This window comes from Tinamus guttatus, unplaced genomic scaffold (genome assembly GCF_059628265.1).
Source record: "Tinamus guttatus ecotype Peru unplaced genomic scaffold, ASM5962826v1 Tinamus_guttatus_pri_ptg001561l, whole genome shotgun sequence".
NCBI lineage: Eukaryota > Metazoa > Chordata > Aves > Tinamiformes > Tinamidae > Tinamus > Tinamus guttatus.
This window is the reverse complement of record NW_028290095.1, coordinates 8,112-32,273: the sequence shown is the minus strand read 5'-3', so window position 1 is coordinate 32,273 and position 24,162 is coordinate 8,112. Positions and strand designations below refer to the sequence as shown.

Here is a 24,162-nt window from a genome sequence, read left to right as displayed (position 1 = left end):
AGCGAACCAGGACCCGCTGAGCCCAACCGGGACCGAACCGAGACCCTGCGAACTGAACCGGGACCCCCCCCGAGTTGATCAGAACCGGCACCCTCTGAGCTGGGACCCCCAAACCGGTCCCCCCCGAACCGAACCGAACCGGACCCCCCTCGAGCCGGGCCGAGCCGCGGCGGCCGCCCGGGCGCGGATCGGACCGGACCGGACCGGGCCGCCATGTTCAGCTGGCTGAAGAAGCAGGAGAAGGGCCCCGAGGCCGTGCGCACGGTCACCGAGAGCCTCAAGGAGCTCTACAAGACCAAGCTGCTCCCGCTCGAGGAGCTCTGCGGCTTCCACGACTTCCACTCGCCGCCGCTGGAAGACGCCGACTTCGACTCCAAGCCCATGGTCCTGGTGGCCGGGCAGTATTCCACCGGGAAAACCACCTTCATCCGCTACCTGCTGGAGCAGGACGTGCCCGGGAGCCGCGTGGGGCCCGAACCCACCACCGACTGCTTCGTGGCCGTCATGCACGGCGACAGCGCGGGCATCACGCCGGGCAACGCGCTCATCGTGGACCCCAAGAAGCCCTTCCGCAAGCTCAACCCCTTCGGAAACACCTTCCTCAACCGGTGAGCGCGCCCCGGGGGGCCCAGGCGTCCGGGGGCTCCTCTTTCCCTTTCCCCCCGTTTTTCCACCCCTCCCTGCCCTTTTTTTTCCCCTGTTTTTTGGCGCTCTTTGCTCCAAAACGGAGCCTCCGGCTGGAAACTTCGAGCCTCGCCCTGCGCGGGGGGGGGGCTGTTTGGGGGGGCCGGGAGCTCCTTCCCGCTGGAAAATCCCCCGGGATCCTCCCCCTCTCCTGCAGGAATGGACGGGGCGGGGGGGGGTGGCGCTGGCCCCCGGCCGGGATGGATGAGCCAGACGTCAGGAATGCGGCGGCGCTGCCAAGGGCTCCGGTGCCGCCGCCTCGGAAAGAGCGAGTCAGGCCCGGGGGGGCACCGGGGGGCAACGGGGCTGCAGTGGGGCTGTAATGGGGCTGCAATGGGGCAAGGGGGCTGCAATGGGGCTGCAGTGGGGCAATGGGGCTGCAATGGGGGCAATGGGGCTGCAATGGGGGCAATGTGGGCAATGGGGCTACAATGGGGCAATGGGGCTGCAATGGGGGCAAGGGGGCTGCAATGGGGCAAGGGGGCTGCAATGGGGGCAATGGGGCTGCAATGGGGCAAGGGGGCTGCAATGGGGGCAATGGGGCTGCAATGGGGCAATGGGGCTGCAATGCGGGGCAATGGGGCTGCAATGGGGCAATGGGGCTGCAGTGGGGCAATGGGAGCAATGGGGCTGCAATGGGGCAATGGGGCTGCAATGGGGGCAATGGGGCTGCAATGGGGCAGCAATAGGGGCAATGCAGCTGCAATGGGGCAATGAGACTGCAATGGGGACCACGCAGCTGCAATGGGTGCAACGGGGGCAATGGAGCTGCAACGGGGCAGCAATAGGGGCAATGCAGCTGCAATGGGGTCTATGCAGCTGCAATGGGGCTGCAATGGGGCAATGGGGCTGCAGTGGGGCAATGAGGGGCAATGGGGCAATGGGGCTGCAATGGGGCAATGGGGGGCAATGGGGCAATGTAGCTGCAATGGGGGCAATGCGGCTGCAATGGGGGCAATGGGGGCAATGGGGCAATGGTGCTGCAATGGGGACAATGGGGGCAATGGGGCAATGGGGCTGCAATGGGGCAATGCGGCTGCAATGGGGGCAATGGGGGGCAATGGGGCAATGGGGCTGCAGTGGGGCAATGGGGGCTGCAGTGGGGCAATGGGGCTGCAATGGGGGCAATGGGGTGGCAATGGGGGCAATGGGGGCAATGTAGCTGCAATGGGGGCAATGGGGCTGCAATGGGACTGCAATGGGGCAATGGGGCTGCAATGGGGGCAATGTGGGCAATGCAGCTGCAATGGGGGCAATGGGACTGCAATGGGGCTGCAATGGGGCGGCAATAGGGGCAATCCAGCTGCAATGGGGGCAACAGGGGCTGCAACGGGGCTGCAATGGGGCAATGCAGCTGCAATGCGGCTTCAATGGGCGGCAACGGGGCTGCAATAGGGGCAATGGGGCTGCCATGGGGCGGCAATAGGGGCAATGCAGCTGCAATGGGGGCAATGCAGCTGTACTGGGGACAATGCAGCTGCAATGGGGCTGCAGTGGGGGCAATGGGGCAATGCAGCTGCAATGAGGGGCAACGGGGCTGCACTGGGGGACAGTGGGGCTGCAATGCGGCTGCACTGGGGAGCAATGCGGCTGCAGTGGGGGGCAATGGGGCTGCAATGGGGCTGCACCGGGGGACGATGCGGCTGCACTGGGGCGGCTGCCCCGTGGCGCAAGGGGCCCAGGCGTCCGGGCGCTGACGCGTCGCCTCCCCGGGCAGGTTCATGTGCGCCCACCTGCCCAACCAGGTGCTGGAGAGCATCAGCATCATCGACACGCCGGGCATCCTGTCCGGGGCCAAGCAGCGCGTGAGCCGCGGTAAGGGCGCCCGCCGAGGCCGCCCGCGCTCGGCGCACCCGTGGGGACCCCCCGCAGCATCCCCGCATCCAGATGTGGCCGCGGCTCCGGGCCAGCTGTGCGCCTGTCCCCGGCTCCGGCCCAGATGTGATGCCCCCCCACACACACACACTCACACCCCTGGTCCCCAGGGCCGGCTCCAGATGTGCCCCCATCTCCCCCCCCATGCCCAGATGTTCCATCCCGATGCCCCCCGTGTCCTGCCGGCTCCAGAGGGGCACCCGGCTCCAACTCCAGATGTGCCCCCATCTCCCCCCCATGCCCAGATGTTCCATCCCGATGCCCCCCATGTCCCGCCGGCTCCAGAGGGGCACCCGGCTCCATCTCCAGATGTGCCCCCATCTCCCTCCATCTCCAGATGTGCCCCATCTCCCTCCCCATGCCCAGATGTTCCATCCCGATGCCCCCCCATGTCCTGCCAACTCCAGAGCGGCACCCAGCTGCATCTCCAGATGTGCCCCCATCTCCCCCCACACTCCAGATATGCCCCCATCTCCCCCCATGCTCCAGATGTGCCCCCACTCCACCCCCCCATGCCCAGATGTTCCATCCCGATGCCCCCCATGTCCCGCAGGCTCCAGAGGGGCACCCGGCTCCATCTCCAGATGTGCCCCCATCTCCCTCCATCTCCAGATGTGTCCCCATCTCCCTCCCCATGCCCAGATGTTGCATCCGGATGCCCCCCGTGTCCTGCCGGCTCCAGAGGAGCACCCGGCTCCATCTCCAGATGTGTCCCCCTCTCCCCCCACACTCCAGATGTGCCCCCATCTCCCTCCATCTCCAGATGTGCCCCCATCTCCCCCCCCATGCCCAGATGTTCCATCCTGATGCCCCCCGTGTCCTGCCGGCTCCAGAGGGGCACCCGGCTCCATCTCCAGATGTGTCCCCATCTCCCTCCATCTCCAGATGTGCCCCATCTCCCTCCCCATGCCCAGATGTTGCATCCGGATGCCCCCCCATGTCCTGCCGACTCCAGAGGGGCACCCGGCTCCATCTCCAGATGTGCCCCCATCTCCCCCCATGCTCCAGATGTGCCCCCGCTCCACCCCCCCATGCCCAGATGTTCCATCCCGATGCCCCCCCATGTCCTGCTGACTCCAGAGGGGCACCCAGCTGCATCTCCAGATGTGCCCCCATCTCCCCCCACGCTCCAGATGTGCCCCCATCTCCCTCCATCTCCAGATGTGTCCCCATCTCCCCCCCCACATGCCCAGATGTTCCATCCCGATGCCCCCCCATGTCCTGCCGGCTCCAGAGGGGCACCCGGCTCCATCTCCAGATGCGCCCCCATCTCCCTCCATCTCCAGATGTGTCCCCATCTCCCTCCCCCATGCCCAGATGTTCCATCCCGATGCCCCCCGTGTCCCGCAGGCTCCAGAGGGGCACCCGGCTCCCACCTCCAACTCCAGATGTGTCCCCATCTCCCCCCATGCTCCAGATGTGCCCCCATCTCCCCCCCCCGTTCCAGCTGTGCCTGGTGCAGGGATACGGAGAGGATCCCGGGGGGACGTCCCCGCTCAGGCCCCGCCGTCCCCGGCTCCAGAGGGGCACCCGGCTCCATCTCCAGATGTGTCCCCATCTCCCCCCCCCATGCCCAGATGTTGCATCCGGATGCCCCCCGTGTCCTGCCGGCTCCAGAGGGGCACCCGGCTCCATCTCCAGATGCGCCCCCATCTCCCTCCATCTCCAGATGTGCCCCCATCCCCCCCCCCGTTCCAGCTGTGCCCCGTGCAGGGACCCGGGGGGGATCCCGGGGGGACGTCCCCGCTCAGGTCCCGCCGTCCCCGGCTCCAGAGGGGCACCCGGCTCCATCTTCAGATGTGTTCCCATATCCCCCCCCCGCTCCAGATGTGCCCCCACCTCCCCCCCATTCCAGGTGCGCCCCCATCTCCCCCCACCCTGTTCCAGCTGTGCTGCGGGCTCCAGCTGTGCCCGGTGCAGGGATACGGGGAGATCCCGGGGGGATGTCCCGGCTCAGGACGCGCCGTCCCCGCAGGCTCCAGAGGGGCACCCGACTCCATTTCCAGATGTGTCCCCATCTCCCCCCCCCATGCCCAGATGTTCCATCCCGATGCCCCCCGTGTCCCGCAGGCTCCAGAGGGGCACCCGGCTCCCACCTCCAACTCCAGATGTGTCCCCATCTCCCCCCATGCTCCAGATGTGCCCCCATCTCGCCCCCCCGCTCCAGCTGTGCCCGCTGCAGGGACCCGGGGGGGATCCCGGGGGGACGTCCCCGCTCAGGTCCCGCCGTCCCCGGCTCCAGAGGGGACCCGGCTCCATCTCCAGATGTGTTCCCATATCCCCCCCCCGCTCCAGATGTGCCCCCACCTCCCCCCCATTCCAGGTGCGCCCCCATCTCCCCCCACCCCGTTCCAGCTGTGCCGCGGGCTCCAGCTGTGCCCGGTGCAGGGATACGGGGAGATCCCGGGGGGGATGTCCCGGCTCAGGACGTGCCGTCCCCGGCTCCAGAGGGGCACCCGGCTCCATCTCCAGATGTGTCCCCATATCCCCCCCATGCCCAGATGTTCCATCCCGATGCCCCCCATGTCCTGCAGGCTCCAGAGGGGCACCCGGCTCCATCTCCAGATGTGCCCCCATCTGCCCCCCCCCCATTCCAGATGTGCCCCCATCTCCCCCCATGGCACATCCCTCTGGTGCAGGGACCCGGGGGGGATCCCGGGGGGCCGTCCCCGCTCAGGCCCCGCCGTCCCCGCAGGCTACGACTTCGCGGCCGTGCTGCAGTGGTTCGCGGAGCGCGTGGACCTCATCGTCCTGCTCTTCGACGCGCACAAGCTGGAGATCTCGGACGAGTTCTCCGAGGCCATCCGGGCGCTGCGGGGCAACGAGGACAAGATCCGCGTGGTGCTCAACAAGGCCGACACGGTGGAGACGCAGCAGCTCATGCGGGTGTACGGGGCGCTCATGTGGTCGCTGGGGAAGGTGTTCGGCACCCCCGAGGTGCTGCGCGTCTTCATCGGCTCCTTCTGGGCCGAACCGCTGCTCGTGGCCGACAACCGGCGCCTCTTCGAGCTGGAGGAGCAGGATTTGTTCCGCGACATCCAGAACCTGCCCCGCAACTCGGCCCTGCGCAAGCTCAACGACCTGGTCAAGAGGGCGCGACTGGTCCGGGTGAGCGCCTGCCCGGACGCCGGGGCCCCTCCGAGCCGCTTCCCGTGTGCGGAGACCCGGGCACCGTCCCGAGCGCCGCGGAGCTGGGACCGGGGCGCCCGGATCCTCTCCTTGCTGCAGAGCAGGACCCCTGGGTTCCCTCCTGGTTCTGGTTCCCTTCATCCAGAGCTGGGATTGGGACTCATGGGACAGAACCAGGACCCCCGGGTCCCCTCCCGGTTCCGGTTCCCTCCATCCAGAGCTGGGACTGGGACACTCGGGACAGAACCAGGACCCCTGGGTCCCCTCCCGGCTCCGGTTTCCCCCAGCCAGAGCTGGGACCGGGACACATGGGACAGAACCAGGACCCCTGGGTCCCCTGCCGGCTCCGGTTCCCTCCATCCAGAGCTGGGACCGGGACTCATGGGACAGAACCAGGACTCCTGAGTTCCCTCCCGGCTCCGGTTCCCCCCATCCAGAGCTGGGACCGGGACACTCGGGTCCCCTCCCGGCTCCCATGGGACAGAACCAGGACCCCTGGGTCCCCTCCTGGCTCTGGTTCCCTCCATCCAGAGCTGGGACCGGGACTCATGGGACAGAACCAGGACCCCTGGGTCCCCTCCCGGCTCCGGTTCCCTCCATCCAGAGCTGGGATTGGGACACATGGGCCAGAACCAGGATCCCTGGGTCCCCTCCCGGCTCCGGTTCCCTCCATCCAGAGCTGGGACCGGGATACTTGGGTCCCCTCCCAGTTCCCATGGGACAGAACCAGGACCCCTGGGTCCCCTCCTGGCTCTGGTTCCCTCCATCCAGAACTGGGACCGGGACACTTGGGACAGAACCAGGACTCCTGGGTCCCCTCCTGGCTCTGGTTCCCCCCATCCAGAGCTGGGACCGGGACACTCAGGACAGAACCAGGACCCCTGGGTCCCCTCCCGGCTCTGGTTCCCCCCATCCAGAGCTGGGACCGAGACACTTGGGACAGAACCAGGACCCCCGGGTCCCCTCCCGGCTCCGATTCCTCTGACCCACATTCGGCACCTGCAGAGCCCGGACGCCTGGGCCCCTCGCGGCGGGCGGGAGGGAGGGGGGTCCTGGCGCGGTTCCCCCCCCGGCTCCAACAATACCCCCGGCCCGGCCGCATCCTGGCCCGGTTTCCTCGTTAGCGGAGCCTTCCGCCGCCCTCGTTAGGGAGTAATTAGCGCCCCCCCTGGAACGGGTCCATTGCGGGGCTGAGCCCCTCACCCCGGCGTCGGGCCGGCCGGGCGGAAGCGGCCGGCGTTTCCCAGAGCCGTTTTTCCCTCCTTATCTTTTCCGGCCACCTGCGGCCGCGGCGCTTTGCGCGCCCGGGGTTTCCTCCCACCCGGAGCCGCCCGGAGCCGGGATTTTCCAGGACGGGGGCCAAGGCGGCTCCCGGGAATGGGAACGGGGCGGGATGGGGATTAGACTCACTCCCACCCCACGGTCCCACAGGAAGCAAACCTTGCACACCACGATCCCCCCAAAAGCCCCGAAACAGCCCCAAAAACCCACGCGGGCGTCGCGGGGGGGTGCCCGGACGCCTGGGCCCCGTTGACATCGGCCACCGCAGGTGCACGCGCACATCATGGGGCTGCTCAAGAAGGAGATGCCGGCCGTGTTCGGCAAGGGCAGCAAGAAGAAGCAGCTCATCGCCAAACTGCCGCTGCTCTTCGCCCGCATCCAGATGGAGCAGCACATCCCGCCCGGAGACTTCCCGGACTGCGCCCGCATGCAGGTGGGCACGGGGATCCCGCTTCGCGCACCGAAAAACGCGCTCTCTGCGCCCAGAAATCCCGCTTTCCGCACCCAGAAAACCCGCTTTGCGCACGGGAAATGCTCTTTCCGCACCTGGAAAAGCCGCTTGCTGCACCCGGATAACCGGCTCCCACCTGCTTCCTTGCACCACGGCATCCCAGAACCAGCTTTTTTGCACCCGGATAACCGGCTTTAATCCGCTTTGTGTCTCCGGGAGGTGCGATAACCAGCGCTCCGCGTTGCACTCGGATATCCTGCTCTATCGCACTTGGAAAACGGCTCCATTCCCTGGATAAGCCGCTCGGATCCACTTTTTGGGAGCTTTTAGCACCCCCGGACGCCCCTCTCCGTTGCATCCGGACACGCCGCTGTTGCACCTGGATGCGCTGCTCTTTTGCACCTGGAAAACGAGTTTTAATCGGCTTTTCTGCACCGCGTGGGTCCCCGGATCGGCTTCTTGCAGCCGCCGTGCCCTGTCGCACGTGTCCTGCTCGTTGTGCCCCTGTGTCACACTCACTGCGTCGCCTGTCCCCATGCCACGCTCACAGTGTCCCCACATTCTGCTGTGTCCCCACGTGCTGCTCGTCGTGTCCCTGTGTCCCCCGTGGCCCCATGTCACACTCGCCATCTCCCTGTGTCCTGCTCACCGTGTCCCCTATCCCTGTGTCCCTGTGTCACTCTCATTGTGTCCCATGTCCCCGTGTTTCCTGACCCCTATTCCTGTCCCCCCCCTGGCCCACGGTGCCCCGTGTCCCCGTGTACCCCCCGCTCACGATGTCCCCATGTCCCCCTCATTCACGGTGTCCCCATGTCCCCGCACTCACGGCGCCCTGGGTCCCCGTGTCCCCGTCACTGACGATGTCCCCGTGTCCCCCCGCTCACGATGTCCCCGTGTCCCCTCTCACTTATGCTGTCCCATGTCCCCTCGCTCACGGTGTCCCCCTCGCTCACGGCGCCCCGTGTCCCCATGCCCCCCCCCCCCGCTCACGGTGTCCCCATGTCCCCCCCATTCACGGTGTCCCCGTGTCCCCGTGTCCCCCTTGCTCACGCTGTCCCCTCTCCCCTTGCTCATGGCGTCCCATGTCCCCCTTGCTCACGGTGTCCCCATGTCCCCGTGTCCCCCCTGCTCACGCTGTCCCTTGTCCCCCCCACTCACGCTGTCCCCGTGCCCCCCCCCCGCTCACGCTGTCCCTTGTCCCCCTCGCTCACGCTGTCCCTTGTCCCCCCCGCTCACGGTGTCCCCTGTCCCCCCCGCTCACGCTGTCCCTTGTTCCCCCCCGCTCACGGTGTCCCCGTGTCCCCCCGCTCACGGTGTCCCCGTGTCCCCCTGACTCACAGTGTCCCCGTATCCCCCCCGCTCACGGTGTCCCCGCGTCCCCCCCGCTCACGGTGTCCCCGTGTCCCCCTGGCTCACAGTGTCCCCGTGTCCCCCCCGCTCACGGTGTCCCCGTGTCCCCCTGGCTCACAGTGTCCCCGTATCCCCCCCGCTCACGGTGTCCCCGCGTCCCCCCCGCTCACGGTGTCCCCGTATCCCCCCCGCTCACGGTGTCCCCGTATCCCCCCCGCTCACGCTGCCCCTTGTCCCCCCCGCTCACAGTGTCCCCGTGCCCTCCCCGCTCACGCTGTCCCCATGTCCCCTTGTCCCCCTCGCTCACGGTGCCCCGTGTCCCCGCGCCCCCCCCGCTCACGCCGTCCCCGCGTCCCCGCAGGAGCAGCTCCTGGCCCGGGACTTCTCCAAGCTCCCCGCGCCCAAGGGGCGGCCGCTGGCGGCCCTCGAGGAGCTGCTGCAGCGGGACGTGGCGGCGCTGGTGCCGCTGCTGCGGCGCGAGGAGCGGGAGGCGCCGGCCCCGGAGCTCCACGGCGGCGCCTTCGAGGGCGCCCGCGGCGGCCCCTTCGCCCCCGGCGCCGACGAGCGCGAGGAAGAGGAGGACGAGGAGGCGGGCGACGAGTGGGTGGTGACCAAGGACAAGCCCAAGTACGACGAGATCTTCTACACGCTGGCGCCGGCCGAGGGGAAGCTGAGCGGGCGCCAGGCGCGGGGCTGGATGCTGGAGTCGCGCCTGCCCCGCTCCGTGCTCGGCCGCATCTGGCAGCTCAGCGACGTGGACGGCGACGGCAAGCTGGACCACGAGGAGTTCGCCCTGGCCGGCCACCTCATCGGGGCCAAGCTGGAGGGCCGCGGGCTCCCGGCCGACCTGCCGCGCCGGCTCGTGCCGCCCTCCAAGCGGCGCCACAAGGGCTCGGCCGAGTGACACGGGCCGGGTTGTCGCCTGATGTCCCCGCGCGTGCACGGACACCCCCCCCCCACACACACACATCTCCTCCCCGCGGCTTGGCACCCCCCCTACCCCGGCTTGGTGGCAATAAATGTGGAGGTGGCCGCTATGCGGCGTGTGGATGCGGGATGGGGCGCGGGGATGGGGTGGGGGGCTTGGGGGGTGCGATGGGATGGGGGGGGTTGCAATGGGGTGAGGGGGCTTGGGGGGTGCGATGGGATGGGGAGCTTGGGGGGTGCGATGGGACGGGGGAGGTTGCAATGGGATGGGGGCTGCAATGGGGAGGGAGGTGAAATGGGATGGGGGGGACTTGGGGGGTGCGATGGGATGGGGGGGTTGCAATGGGGTGAGGGAGACTTGGGGGGTGCGATGGGATGGGGGGTTGCAATGGGGCGGGGGGTGCAATGGGATGGGGAGGACTTGGGGGGTGCGATGGGATGGGGGGGTTGCAATGGGGTGGGGGGTTGCAATGGGGTGGGGGGTGCGATGGGGTGGGGGGGGATTTGGGGGGTACAAAGGGATGGGGGCTGCAATGGGGTGGGGGGTGCAATGGGATGGGGAGGACTTGGGGGGTGCGATGGGGTGGGGGGGACTTGGGGGGTGCGATGGGGGGAGGGTTGGGGGGGTGTAATGGGATGGGGGCTGCAATGGGGTGGGGGGTGCGATGGGGTGGGGGGGCTTGGGGCAGTGCAATGGGATGGGGGGTTGCAAGGGGATGGGGGGACTTGGGGGGTGCGATTGGATGGGAGGGGTTGCAATGGGGTGAGGGGGCTTGGGGGGTGCGATGGGGTGGGGGGGACTTGGGGGGTGCAAAGGGATGGGGGCTGCAATGGGGTGGGAGGTGCAATGGGATGGGGGGGACTTGGGGGGTGCGATGGGGTTTGGGGGGTGCAATGGGGTGGGGGGGGCTTGGGGGGGTGCAATGGGATGGGGGCTGCAATGGAGTGGGAGGTGCAATGGGATGGGGGGGACTTGGGGGGTGCGATGGGGTGGGGGGACTTGGGGGGGTGCAATGGGACGGGGGCTGTAATGGGGTGGGAGGGACTTGGGGGGTGCGATGGGGGGGTGGGTTGGGGGGTGTAATGGGATGGGGGCTGCAATGGGGTGGGGGGTGCGATGGGGTGGGGAGGCTTTGGGCAGTGCAATGGGATGGGGGGGTTGCAAGGGGGGTGGGAGGGACTTGGGGGGTGCGATGGGATGGGGAGGGCAGCAGGGGGGCTTGGGAGGTTGCAATGGGGCTGGGGGGACTTAGGGGGTTGCAATGGGGTGGAGGGGACTTAGGGGGCTGCAGTGGGGTCTGGGGGGGCAGAGAGGCTGCGGGGGGGGGTGGCTGTAATGGGCGGGGGGCTGCAGTGGAACCGGGGGGCTCCAACGCTCTGTGGGGCCGGGGGGGGGCTGCAGAGGGGCGGGTTTGGGGGGGGGCACAGCTGGACATGGGGGAGGGGCGGGGATGACGTTCGGCTCCCCGTGGGGTCGCGTAGGGAACAGCTGGGGGGCACATCTGGAAGGACACGGGGGGGGCATGAAAGGCTCGGAACAGCTGGACACATCCGGGTACATCTGGGCAGGGGGGCGGGGCCACCTGGAGCGGCCTCGCCCCCCCCCCCCAGCCGTCCCCGCCTCTGGGCACCGCCCTGTGACGTCACACACCCCTCGCGCTTGCGCGCTCGGCCCCGCCGCGCCCTTCCCAAGATGGCGCCGCGCCGCCCCCCACCACCCACCTCCCCACCATGGCGGCCGGAAGCGGGCGCGGCGGGGGCGGGGCGAGGCGGCGCTTCCGGCTCCTTCCTGCCTCCCCGCGCGGCGCGGCCAAGATGGCGGCGCCCGCGGCGCAACCGGGCCCGGGCCCCGCGTCGCGGCCTCCCGGCGCCCCCCGGCCCCGCGCGCGCGGCCGCCGCCACCGCAAGAAGGGCTGGAAATGCTGGGCCGGCCCCGAGGCGCGGCTGGGCCGCGACATCGGCGACTTCCTGGAGGACGTGGCCCTGCAGCAGCGCGCGACGGGGTACGGGCCGCGGCGGGGCCCGGGGGGGGATTGGGGGTCCCTGGGGGGTTCTGAGGGGATTCGGGGCCTCTAGGGGGTTCTGAGGGGGTTGGGGGGGAACGAGGGGGGCCCTGGGGGGAAATGAGGGGCCTTGGGGGGTACTGAGGGGTCGGGGGGGTATTCAGGGGTCTGGGGGGAGGATTGAGGGGCCTTGGGGGGTATTGAAGGGTCTGGGGGGGAGATTGGGGGTCCCTGGGGGTTTCTGAGGGGGCTGGGGGGGGATTGGGGTCCCTGGGGGAGTTTTGAGGGGGCTAGGGGGGAACGAGGGGAGTTGGGGGGTATTGAAGGACCTGGGGGGGGAGATTGGGGGTCCTTGGGGGGTTCTGAGGGGGCTGGGGGGGAACAAGGGGCCTTGGGGGGGTCCCTGGGGGAAAATGAGGAGCCTTGGGGGGTATTGAGGGGCCTGGGGAGGGGAATAGGGGGGATTGGGGGTCCCTGGGGGGCATTGAGGGGCCTTGGGGGGTATTGAAGGGTCTGGGGGCGGATTCGGGGCCTCTGGGGGGTTCTGAGGGGGTTGGGGGGGGAACGAGGGGGGCCCTGGGGGGAAATGAGGGGCCTTGGGGGGTACTGAGGGGTCGGGGGGGGTATTCGGGGGTCTGGGGGGGAGGATTGAGGGGCCTTGGGGGTATTGAAGGGTCTGGGGGGGAGATTGGGGGTCCCTGGGGGGTTCTGAGGGGGCTGGGGGGGGATTGGGGTCCCTGGGGGAGTTTTGAGGGGGCTAGGGGGGAACGAGGGGAGTTGGGGGGTATTGAAGGACCTGGGGGGGGAGATTGGGGGTCCTTGGGGGGTTCTGAGGGGGCTGGGGGGGAACAAGGGGCCTTGGGTGGGTCCCTGGGGGAAAATGAGGAGCCTTGGGGGGTATTGAGGGGCCTGGGGAGGGGAATAGGGGGGATTGGGGGTCCCTGGGGGGCATTGAGGGGCCTTGGGGGGTATTGAAGGGTCTGGGGGCGGATTCGGGGCCTCTGGGGGGTTCTGAGGGGGTTGGGGGGGAACGAGGGGGGCCCTGGGGGGAAATGAGGGACCTTGGGGGGTACTGAGGGGTCGGGGGGGTATTCAGGGGTCTGGGGGGAGGATTGAGGGGCCTTGGGGGTATTGAAGGGCCTGGGGGGGAGATTGGGGGTCCCTTGGGGATTCTGAGGGGGCTGGGGGGAGATTGGGGTCCCTTGGGGGGTTCTGAGGGGGCTAGGGAGGAGCGAGGGGAGTTGGGGGCTATTGAGGGGTCTGGGGGGGATTGAGGGGCCTTGGGGGGGATTGAGGGGTCTGGGGGGGAGATTGGGGGTCCCTGGGGGGTTCTGAGGGGGCTGGGGGGGAACAAGGGGCCTTGGGGGGGTCCCTGGGGGAAAATGAGGAGCCTTGGGGGGTATTGAGGGGCCTGGGGAGGGGAATAGGGGGGATTGGGGGTCCCTGGGGGGCATTGAGGGGCCTTGGGGGGTATTGAAGGACCTGGGGGGGAGATTGGGGGTCCTTGGGGGGTTCTGAGGGGGCTAGGGGGGGAACGAGGGGCCTTGGGGGGGTCCCTGGGGGAAAATGAGGACCCTTGGGGGGTATTGAGGGTTCCCCCTCCCCTTGGGGAGGGGAATAGGGGGGATTGGGGGTCTCTGGGGGGCATTGAGGGGCCTTGGGGGGCATTGAGGGGCCTTGGGGGGGCCCTTTGGGGAGATGGAGGGATTTCGGGGAATCCTGAGGTGCCTGGAGGGGGGATTGGGGGTCCATGGGGCAGAGAAAGGCCCAGAGGGGACACCCGGAGGGGGTCCAGGGTTTTGGGGGGCTCCAGGGCAGCCCCGGGACCCCCCGCTCAGCACCGCGGCCCCCGCAGCGGCCTCGTCGCGGAGCAGCCGGACGAGAGTCTCTTCTTCGTGGACACCGGGAGCGCCCGGAAAAGCGGGAAGGAGAATTCCGGGCCGGAGCGGGGCTCGAGGAGGGGCCCCCGCGCGGAACCGGAGCCGCCGCTGCGGATCGAGCTGCTCCTGCAGCCGCAATCCCGGGTGCCGCCGCCCAAGGAGTGAGTATCCATGCGGGAATGGGCCGGGAGCCGGGGGGCTCCGGGCCCGGCCGTGACCCCCCCTACCCCCCCGCAGCATCCTGGCGCACCAGATTCCCCACGGGAAGCGGGGAGCGGCGCCGGCGGGAGCGGGGGCTGCTGTCGCGGCGGGAGCAGCGGCTCCGGGAGCGGCGGATCCGGGAGCCTCCGGCGCCGGCCCGGCCCCGCGGCACCGAACCGGGGCGGCTGGACCCGCTGCGGGGCTTCTACGACATCTGGGCGGCCGACAGTAAGGAATGGCGGGGGTCCGGAATGGGAATCCCGCCGGGATTGGGGTCCTGCCGGGATGGAGATCCTGCTGGGATTGGGATCCTGCTGGGACGGGCATCCCTCCGGGATTGGGATCCTGCTGGGACGGGCATCCCGCTGGGGATGGGCTTCCCGCCAGGACGGGGATCCTGCCGGGACGGGCATCCCGCCAGAATGGGGGATCCCGCCGGGATGGGGGATCCCGCCAGAATGGGGGATCCCGCCGGGATGGGGGATCCCGCCGGGACGGAGATCCCACTGGGATGGGCATCCCGCCAGAATGGGGGATCCCACCGGGATGGGCATCCCACCAGGACGGGGATCCCGCCGGGATGGGCATCTGGACAGAATGGGGGATCCCGCCGGGACGGAGATCCCGCTGGGACGGGGATCCTGCTGGGATGGAGGCTTCCACCGGGATGGGGGATCCTGCTGGGATGGGGATCCCGGGAATGTGCCCAGGATGGGGGATCCTGCCAGGATGGGGGTCCTATCGGAATGGGGATCCCAGGAACGTACCCGGGATGGGGGATCCTGCTGGGATGGGACTTCCGCCAGGATGGGGATCCTGGGAACGCAGCTGGGATGGGGGTTCTGCCGGGATGGGGGATCCTGGAAATGTGCCTGGGTGGGAGATCCCGCCAGGATGGAGATTCCAGGAATGCATCCGGGTAGCGGTTCCCGCTGGGATGGGGGGATCCCGCTGGGATGGGATTCCCGGGAAGGCACCTAGGATGGGGAGATCCCGCTGGGATAGGGATCCCGGGAACGCACCCCGGTGGGGAATCCCGCCGGGATGGGCCCGGCCTCTCCCGCCCGCTGTCCCGCAGACCCCCTGGAGCGGCCGCTGGCCGGGCAGGACCCCTGGTTCCTGGAGCAGACGCGGAAGCGGCCGGTCAAGGTGCGTGCGGAGCCGCGGATCGGGACACGGGATCGGGACACGGGATCGGGACTGGGACACGGGACACGGGGCCGGGGTCGGGACACGGGATCGGGACTGGGACACGGGACACGGGACCGGGACGCGGGATCGGGACACGGGATGCGGGGCCGGGACGCGGGGCTGGGACGTGGGACCGGGACCAGGACGCGGGGCCGGGACACAGGACGCGGGATACGGGGCCGGGACGCGGGACCAGGACGTGGGGTCGGGACATGGGACCGGCACACGGGACATGGGGCCGGGACGCGGGACCAGGACGTGGGGTCGGGACATGGGACCGGCACACGGGACACGGGGCCCCGCTCACACCGTCCCCCCCATTCCCAGCGCCCGGAGCGGCTCCGGAAGAAGCCGTCGGCGGCGCCGGCCGTGGAGGTGATCGGCGCCGGCGGCTCCTACAATCCGGCCTTCGAGGACCACCAGGTAGGGGGGCTCCGGCCGGGTTATCCCGGCCCGCTCCGGGCGGGAACGCCGCGCTGAGCGGAGCCGCCGGCCCTGCAGGCGCTGCTGCTCCAGGCGCACCAGGAGGAGCTGCGCAGGGAAAGGGCCCGGGAGAAGCTGGAGAAGCAGCTGAGCCTCCCTGCGGGCGCCGAGGCCCCCACGCCGGTGAGACCCCCGGAGCCGGATCCCCCCATCCCGTTCCCTGCGGAGCCGGGAGCTTCCGCCTGCTCCAGGTCCCATCCCATTCCCTGCAGAACCTGGAGCTTCCCCCTGCTCCAGGTCCCATCCCGTTCCCTACGGAGCCGGGAGCTTCCCCCTGCTCCAGGTCCCATCCCGTTCCCTACGGAGCCGGGAGCTTCCCCCTGCTCCAGGTCCCATCCCGTTCCCTACGGAGCCGGGAGCTTCCCCCTGCTCCAGGTCCCATCCCGTTCCCTACGGAGCCGGGAGCTTCCCCCTGCTCCAGGTCCCATCCCGTTCCCTACGGAGCCGGGAGCTTCCCCCTGCTCCAGGTCCCATCCTGCTCCCTATGGAGCCAGGAGCTTCCCCTGCTCCAGGTCCCATCCCGTTCCGTACGGAGCCGGGAGCTTCCCCCTGCTCCAGGTCCCATCCCGTTCCCTACGGAGCCGGGAGCTTCCCCCTGCTCCAGGTCCCATCCCGTTCCCTATGGAGCCAGGAGCTTCCCCTGCTCCAGGTCCCATTCCATTCCCTACAGAACCTGGAGTTTCCCCCTGCTCCAGGTCCCATCCCATTCCCGACAGAGCCGGGAGCTTCACTCTGCTCCAGGTCCCATCCTGCTCCCTATGGAGCCAGGAGCTTCCCCCTGCGCCAGGTCCCATCCCGTTCCCTATGGAGCTGGGAGCTTCACTCTGCTCCAGGTCCCATCCTGATCCTCCTGGAACTCCATTCCCTCCGGAGCCAGGAGCTTCCCCCCGCTCCAGGTCCCATCCCGTTCCATATGGAGCTGGGAGCTTCCCCCTGCTCCAGGTCCCATCCTGCTCCCTATGGAGCCAGGAGCTTCCCTTGCTCCAGGTCCCATCCCGTTCCCTATGGAGCCAGGAGCTTCCCCTGCTCCAGGTCCCATCCCGTTCCCTATGGAGCTGGGAGCTTCTCCCTGCTCCAGGTCCCATCCCGTTCCCTATGGAGCCGGGAGCTTCCCCCTGCCCCAGGTCCCATCCTGTTCCCTATGGAGCCAGGAGCTTCCCCCTGCCCCAGGTCCCATCCCGTTCCCTACAGAACCTGGAGTTTCCCCCTGCTCCAGATCCCATCCCATTCCCTACAGAGCCGGGAGCTTCCCTCTGCTCCAGGTTCCATCCTGATCCTCCTGGAACTCCGTTCCCTCCGGAGCCAGGAGCTTCCCCCTGCTCCAGGTCACATCCCGTTCCCTATGGAGCCAGGAGCTTCCCCTGCTCCAGGTCCCATCCCGTTCCCTATAGAGCCGGGAGCTTCCCCCTGCTCCAGCTCCCATCCCGCTCCCTATGGAGCCAGGAGCTTCCCCTGCTCCAGGTCCCATCCTGCTCCCTATGGAGCCGGGAGCTTCCCCCTGCTCCAGGTCACATCCCGTTCCCTATGGAGCCGGGAGCTTCCCCCTGCTCCACGTCCCATCCTGCTCCCTATAGAGCCGGGAGCTTCCCCCTGCTCCAGGTCCCATCCTGCTCCATATGGAGCCGGGAGCTTCCCCCTGCTCCACGTCCCATCCTGCTCCCTATGGAGCCGGGACCTTCCCCCTGCTCCACGTCCCATCCTGCTCCATATGGAGCCAGAAGCATCTCCCTGCCCCAGGTCCCATCCCGTTCCCTATGGAGCCGGGAGCTTCCCCCTGCTCCAGCTCCCATCCCGCTCCCTCCGGAGCTCCATCCCCGCGGCAGGGACACGGGAACAGCAGCGTCTCCCGGTGCTCCCGCAGGAGACGCAGTTCCAGGAGGAATGCGAGGGGCTGCTGGAGGAGTCGGACGCGGAGCCCGAGGAGCCGGATCCACCGGAACCGCCGGAGCCGCGGGATCCCCCCGCCACCTCCCGGCGGGAGAAGAAGACGGAGCAGCAGCGGCGCCGGGAGAAGGAAGCCCGGGCCCAGGTGCTCCGGGAGCCGGGAATGCCGCGCGGGAAGGGCTCACGCCGGGAATGCCGCGCTCACGGCTCTCCCGCAGGCGGCGCGGCGCGGCCGGGAGAAGGCGGCGCGGTGCCGGCGCCAGGAGCTGTTCCGGCTCCGCTCCATCCGGAGGCAGGTGACGCGCTGGGAAGCGGAGCTGCTCCGGCGGCGCCGGATGCGCCAGGCCAAGCGGCGCCTCCTGGACGCCCGGCCCCGGCGCCTGGGGCGCCTCAAGTGAGTGCGGCCGCATCCCGGTTTTCCCATCCCCTTCCCGGCCCGTTCCCGTCTCATTCCCGCCGCGTTCCCGCAGGTACGAGGATCCCAGCCTGGAGGTGCAGCTGAGCGACGAGCTGGCCGAGTCCCTGCGCCTGCTCAAGGTGGGTCCCTGCGGGAATTCGGGGGGCTCATCCCGCCGGATCCGGCGCCCCGTGATGAGACCCATCCTTGCGCTACGAGGATTCCCGCCTCCGGGAATGTGAAGGTCTCCTGGGGCTCCCGGGACCTCGGGGAGGACCTGGGAGCTGAGGGCTGCCCAGGGGGGCTCCAGCTGCGGCCGGGATCGGGGGGCACTTCCTAACGGTGCATCCCTGGATTTCCCCCTCCCGCATCCCTGGATTTCCCCCTCCCGCATCCCTGGATTTCCCCCTCCCGCATCCCTGGATTTCCACCTCCCGCATCCCTGGATTTCCCCCTCCCGCATCCCTGGATTTCCCCCTCCCGCATCCCTGGATTTCCCCCTCCCGCATCCCTGGATTTCCCCCTCCCGCATCCCTGGATTTCCCCCTCCCGCATCCCTGGATTTCCCCCTCCCGCATCCCTGGATTTCCCCCTCCCGCATCCCTGGATTTCCCCCTCCCGCATCCCTGGATTTCCCCCTCCCGCATCCCTGGATTTCCCCCTCGGACGCGGGCCCCGGCAGCCCGAGGGCAGCATCCTGCGCGACCGCTTCAAGAGCCTGCAGCGACGGAACCTCATCGAGCCCCGCGAGCGCGCACGGTACGAGGGGACGGCGGGGGGACAACGGGGACGGCCGGGGGGGGACAATGGGGACGGCCAGGGGGGGACAATGGGGACGGCCGGGGGGGGGACAACGGGGACGGCCTGGGGGGACAATGGGGACGGCCGGGGGGGGACAACGGGGACGGCCTGGGGGGACAATGGGGACAGTCGGGGGGGACAATGGGGGCGGCCCGGGGGGACAATGGGGACGGCTGGGGGGGACAATGGGGACAGCCGGGGGGATGACAGCGAGGACGGCCAGGGGGGACAATAGGGGCGGCCCAGGGGGACAACGGGGGCGGATGGCCGAGGGGGACAATGGGGATGGTGGGGGGACAATGGGAACGACTGGAGGGACAATGGGGATGGCCGGGGGGACAGCGGGGATGGCTGGAGGGACAGCGGGGATGGCTGGAGGGACACCGGGGATGGCCGGAGGGACAATGGGGACGGCTGGGGGGGACAACGGGGACAGTTGGGGGGACAATGGGGACGGCCGGGGGGACGACAGCGAGGACGGCCGGGGGGACAATGAGGGGGGATGGCTGAGGGGGACAATGGGGATGGTGGGGGGACAATGGGGACGACTGGAGGGACAATGGGCATGGCCGGGGGGACGGCGGGGACAGTGGGGACAGCCGGGGGGATAACAGGGACAGCTGGGGGGGACGGCGGGGACAGCCGGGGGGGGACAATGGGGACGGCTGGAGGGGACAACAGGGACAGGCAGGGGGACAGCCAGGACGGCGGCGATGGCCAGGGGGACAACGGGGATGACCCGTGGGGACAATGGGGACAGCGAGGGGGGTGGCCGGGGGGACAACGGGGACATCCGGGGGGGACCCGCGGCACCGCGGGCGGCTCCTCACCCCCGTCCCCCCTTCCCGCCGCAGCTTCAAGCGGAAATACCGGCTGAAATACGTGGAGAAACGGGTGTTCCGCGAAGTGACGTGAGTGGGATCGGCACCGGGGGGGGTCCCGGCGCGCGGGCCGCCCCGCTGACCCCCCCTCCGCGCCGTTGCAGGTTGTAGCCGCGGCCGCTCCCGGCGCTCCCAATAAATCCCTTCCCGCGCGGCTCCGCGCAGCAGGGAAGCGGGATCAGCACCGCGGCGCCGTTTATTGCGCCGGGGCACGGAGCAGGGGGGCGGAATCCCTTCTCCCGCGGGCCGCGGCAGATGGTGCCGGGCTCAAGGCCTTTCCCCGCTGCCGGCTTAGCGGCCGCAAATCCCGTCACACGTAGGCTGACTCGCTGGACTGCGTGCGGCCGAGCGGCGGCGGCGACGGCGGCTCCTTGGCGCGGCGGGCGCCGTCGCCCAGCGACTTGCGGCGCGCGCGGGCGCCCCGGGCCGCCGCGCGGACCTGCCGCCAGCCCAGGTGCTGGAGCTCGGCCAGGTTGAGCAGGACGCAAATGCCGCTCACGGCGAACATGAACACGAGGAAGACGCTCTTCTCCGTGGGCCGCGACACGTAGCACTCCACCTCCTTGACGCACGGGTAGCGGTCGCACTCGAAGATGGCCGGCACGTTGAAGCCGTAGAGGAAATACTGCCCGGCCAGGAAGCCGATTTCCAAGGCGTTGCGGAAAACCACCTGGATGACGTAGAAGCGCGAGATGCCCTCCTGGCGCTTGGCCTTGGCGCTGCGGGTCGCCCGCGGCGCCGCCAGCGCGCTCGGCAGCTCCTTGGCGTCGGGGCCGTCGGCGCGCGGCCGCCGCGGCTCGGGCGGCAGGAACGCGGAGCAGCGGCGCTCGCGCTGCTTGGCCGCCTGGTGCACGGAGTAGGTGATGAAGCAGAGGCTGGGCGTGCACACCAGGATGATCTGGAAGACCCAGTAGCGGATGTGCGAGATGGGGAAGGCCTTGTCGTAGCACGCCTGGTTGCAGCCCGGCTGCAGCGTGTTGCACATGAACATGGTCTGCTCGTCCTCGTACACCGTCTCGCCCACGATGGCCACGATGAGGATGCGGAAAATCACCACCACCGTCAGCAGGATCCTGCCGGGGCCGACAGCCGCTCGCACCCGCCGTGTCCCTGGCACCAGGGCTGCCCTTGGGCCGCTCGGTCGATGCCGTCGATGCCGCTAATGCAGGGGCTGGGGGGGGCCCTCGTGTGGGGACAGGCGCACGGGGACATCAGGCCACCCAGGTGGCTCTTGTCCCCCCAGGCCACAGAGGTGACACCAGGTAGGGGACATTGCAGAGGAGAGGGATGGGGCCTGGGAGGGACACGGGGCTCAGCCCCACAGCGTCACCCAGGGTGAGGGGGGTGACAAGGGACCCGCTGCCGCTCTGGGCACAGGGGGGGGTCCCTGGCACCGGGTGCAGCTTCCCGGCCCGGGATGGACCCAGGTGTCCGGGTACCGGCAGGGAGGGAGGGGCGGTCCGGGAGCCCTGGTACCGCGGGGAGAACCCGGTGCCAGGGGGACCCAGTGTCCAGAGAGGACTCGGTGCCCAGAGGACCCAATGCCCGGGGAGGACCCGGTGCCCGGAGAGGACCCGGTGCCTGGGAAGGACTCAGTGCGTGAGGAGGATCCGGTTCCCGGGGGACCTGGTGCCCGGGGAGGGCCCAGTTCCCGGAGAGGATCTGATGCCCAGAGAACCCGGTGCCTGGAGAGGACCCGGTACCCAGGGAGGACCCGATGCCCGGGGAGGACCCGGTACCCGGGGGACCCGATGGCCCAGGGACCCGGTGCCCGGGGAGGACCCGGTGCCCGGGGGACCCGATGCCCGGAGAGGACGCGATGCCCGGAGAGGACCCGGTGCCCGGGGGACCCGATGCCCGGGGAGGACCCGGTGCCCGGGGAGGACTCGGTGCCCGAGGGGGCCCCGCGGCCGGGCCGCGCTCACCTGCCGATCATGGTGGAGTGCTGCTGCACGGCCGCCTCCAGCAGCCGCTCCAGGATGGTCCATTCGCCCATGGCGCCGGGCCGGGGCGCCGGGCGGCCCCCCCGGTCCCCGCCGGGCCCCCGCGCTCAGCGCCGCGGCCCCATGGCGGCCGCCGGGAGCGCGCGGGGGCGGCGGCGGCGGCGGCGGCGGCACCGGGGGGCGGGAGCGGGCGGCTCCGCCGCAGCGCGGGGGCGGCCCCGGCGCGGAGATGGCCCCGGCGCAAGGCGCGGATTAGCCCGGTGCGGCGCACGGGGCGCGGATCACTCCAGCGCAATCCACGGATTACTCTAATGTGATGCACGGGCGGCTCCGGCGCGATGCGCGGATTACCCTGGCGTGATGCGCGGACAGCCCCGGTGCAGCCCACGGATCGCTCCGGTGCAGCTCACGGCACGGGGGTTGCTCCAGGGCGATGCACGGATTACTCCGGTGCAGCCCACGGACAGCCCCGGTGCAGCTCACGGTGCAGACGCGGCTCCGGTGCAATGCACGGATAATTCCAGCCCCAGGAACGCACGGATAATTCCAGCCCCAGCACAGCCCGGGGTGCCAATTAGGGCCTCTATCGACTCTCCCATTAGTGCATCCATTAGCGCCTCTATTACTGTCCCCCGTCTCCTCCCCCGTCTGCCCCCCCGCCCAGCACCGGGCTCAGAAACGCATCCCCCGGGACGCTCTGGCGTGCGGATTCCGGTCCTCCCCAGCACAGCTCCCGGGATCGGCCCTTTCCCTGGATTTGGGGGTGTTTGGAGGCTGTTTTTCGGGAGGGAGGTCAAGCTGCAAACAGGGAAACACAGAGAGGAGCCCACAAATCCCGCTTTCTTTCCCCTCAAGTCGCCTATCCTCGTTCCTAAAGCACTGTACACCTCAAGGTCTGTAGCTGCCCCCCCAAAAAACTCTTTTCTGTCCCAAAATCTCCACCCTGGTGCCCCCAAAGCCCTTCCCCCCCGCCCAGGGCTGGCACCTGCCCCCAAAGGCCCTGACTTTATCCCAGATCGCCCCTTCCCGGCGCGGTTTCCCACGGATGCGCAGCCCTGTGCAGGGGCCCCTTTTCTGCAGGGTTTTGACCACATTTGTTCACTGCGCGTGGAGCTGGGAGGCGGCGGCCGGCTATAAATAGCGCCAGGCCCGGGCACGCTTCCCTGTGTGGGAAGGCTGGATGTTTTAGGGCCTCCTGGGAGCGATTCCCGCTCTGATTTTCCCTCCCCGCTCCGAAGAGGCGCCGGGCGCGGGGCTCGAACCGGCGGCTTCGCGAGCGGCGCTGCTCACTGCAGACCTCGGGATCAGCGGCGCGCGCTCCCATTGGCCGCGCTGCCTCGCTGCCGCGCTCTGATTGGTCCCGCCCTCTCGCCGCCGCGCTCCCATTGGCGGGGACGTAATCCGCGGTTGTCGTTGTCGCCGCGTCGCCACCATCATGACGCTGAGCGTCGCCGTGATCCAATGGCGAGGCCGCCGGGGCCGCGATGGTCAGCGGGGAGCAGCGGGGCCGCGCGGGGCTCGAACCGGTGACTCCACGAGCGGCGCTGCTCACTGCAGACCTCGGGATCCGCGGCGTGCGCTCCCATTGGCCGCGCTGCCTCGCCGCCGCGCTCTGATTGGTCCCGCCCTCTCGCCGCCACGCTCTTAGTAGGGGGGCATTATCCTCGGTTGCTGGTGTAGCTGCTGTCGCTGGTGTCACTGTTGATGCCACTGTCGCTGCCATCATGACGCAGGAGGGGCCGGGATGGGCAGTGAGGGGCGGTGGCGCTGGCGCTGCACAAGGTTCAAACTGGAGCCTCCGTGAGCAGCGCTGCTCTCTGCGGACCTTGGGATCTGCGGTGCGCACTCCCATTGGCCGTGCTGCCCTGCCACCGTGCTCCCATTGGCGGGGGCGTGATCCGTGGTTGCCGCTGTCCCCACTGCCGCCGGCGTCGCTGCTGTCGCCGCTGTTGCCTCTGTCGCCGCCATCGTGACGCTGCGCGTCGCCCTAATCTACTAGCAAGGCTGCCAGGGCCACGATGGGCAGCGGGAGGTGACGGCACCACGCGGGGCTCAAACCTGCAGCTCCACGAGAGGCACTGCTCACTGAAGGCCTCGGCTCCGCGGTGCGTGCTCCCATTGGCCACACTGCCCCACCACCGCACTCTGATTGGTTGCGCTCTCTCATCGCTGCGCTCCCATTGGCAGGGGCGTGATCCGCTGTCGCCATCATCGTGACACCATGCCTCGCTGTGATGTAGTGGCGAGGGGCCATCAGGGGATGGTCAGTGGAGGGGCAGCGGCGCCACATACAGCTTAAACAGGCAGCTCCGTAAGTGGCGCTGCTCACTGCAGCCCTCGGGATCTGCGCCGTGCACTCCTATTGGCCGCACTGCCATGCCTACAGGCTCTGATTGGCTGCGCCTTCTCGCCGCCAAGCTCCCATTGGCAGGGGCGTAATCCACAGTTCCCACCGTCGCCACTGTCACCGCAGCCACCAGTGTCACTGATGCTGCCGCTGCTGCCTCTGTCACTGCCATCGTGATGCTGCGTGTCACTGTAATTTACTGGTGAGGCCGGCGGGGCTGGGATGGTCAGTGGGGAGCAGCGGCGCCGCACGGGGCCTGAACCAGCAGCTCTGCAAGCGGCGCTGCTCGTTGCAGACCTCAGGATCCACGGCGCACACTCCCATTGGCCGCGCTGCCTCGACGCTGTGCTCTGATTCGTCCCGCCCTCTTGCCACCGCGCTCCCATTGGCGGGGGTGTGATCCACGGTTGCCAGTGTCGCCTCTGTAGCTACCGCTGCCGGTGTCGTGGCTACT

General features: G+C 69.5%; 3 protein-coding genes across 3 annotated transcripts; 2 read left to right on the top strand and 1 right to left on the bottom strand.

Annotated features, from left to right (window-relative positions):
* The first annotated feature begins 209 nt into the window (after positions 1-209).
* EHD2 (EH domain containing 2) lies at positions 210-9,674 on the top strand. Its single transcript, XM_088539282.1, has 5 exons — positions 210-608; positions 2,402-2,499; positions 5,255-5,667; positions 7,238-7,402; positions 9,132-9,674. Exons 1-5 carry the CDS (start codon positions 214-216, stop codon positions 9,672-9,674), a joined length of 1,614 nt encoding a protein of 537 aa, XP_088395408.1. The 5' UTR covers positions 210-213.
* Positions 9,675-11,510: 1,836 nt separating this feature from the next.
* LOC148590238 (ribosome biogenesis protein NOP53-like) lies at positions 11,511-19,452 on the top strand. Its single transcript, XM_088539284.1, is given in 12 exon segments — positions 11,511-11,700; positions 13,556-13,741; positions 13,818-13,851; positions 13,853-14,009; positions 14,860-14,930; positions 15,300-15,395; positions 15,474-15,578; positions 17,317-17,484; positions 17,558-17,733; positions 17,810-17,876; positions 18,419-18,495; positions 19,392-19,452. Coding segments are annotated over 12 exon segments (1,386 nt in total). The 5' UTR covers positions 11,511-11,512.
* Positions 19,453-19,728: 276 nt separating this feature from the next.
* On the bottom strand, positions 19,729-21,456 carry LOC148590237 (gap junction delta-2 protein-like). Its single transcript, XM_088539283.1, has 2 exons — positions 21,344-21,456; positions 19,729-20,491 (listed from the first exon to the last, which is right to left on the bottom strand). Exons 1-2 carry the CDS (start codon positions 21,412-21,414, stop codon positions 19,729-19,731), a joined length of 834 nt encoding a protein of 277 aa, XP_088395409.1. The 5' UTR covers positions 21,415-21,456.
* Between the last annotated feature and the right edge of the window lie 2,706 nt (positions 21,457-24,162).

What these genes read in the sequence shown, in the direction of transcription:
- EHD2 (XM_088539282.1), top strand. Translation starts at nt 214, where the DNA reads ATGTTCAGCTGGCTGAAGAAGCAGGAGAAGGGCCCCGAGGCCGTGCGC. An exon ending in GGAAACACCTTCCTCAACCG is followed by an intron (nt 609 to 2,401) that starts GTGAGCGCGCCC and finishes CTCCCCGGGCAG; the next exon opens with GTTCATGTGCGCCCACCTGC. An exon ending in CGGACTGCGCCCGCATGCAG is followed by an intron (nt 7,403 to 9,131) that starts GTGGGCACGGGG and finishes GCGTCCCCGCAG; the next exon opens with GAGCAGCTCCTGGCCCGGGA.
- LOC148590237 (XM_088539283.1), bottom strand. Translation starts at nt 21,414, where the DNA reads ATGGGCGAATGGACCATCCTGGAGCGGCTGCTGGAGGCGGCCGTGCAG. An exon ending in CACTCCACCATGATCGGCAG is followed by an intron (nt 20,492 to 21,343) that starts GTGAGCGCGGCC and finishes CGGCCCCGGCAG; the next exon opens with GATCCTGCTGACGGTGGTGG.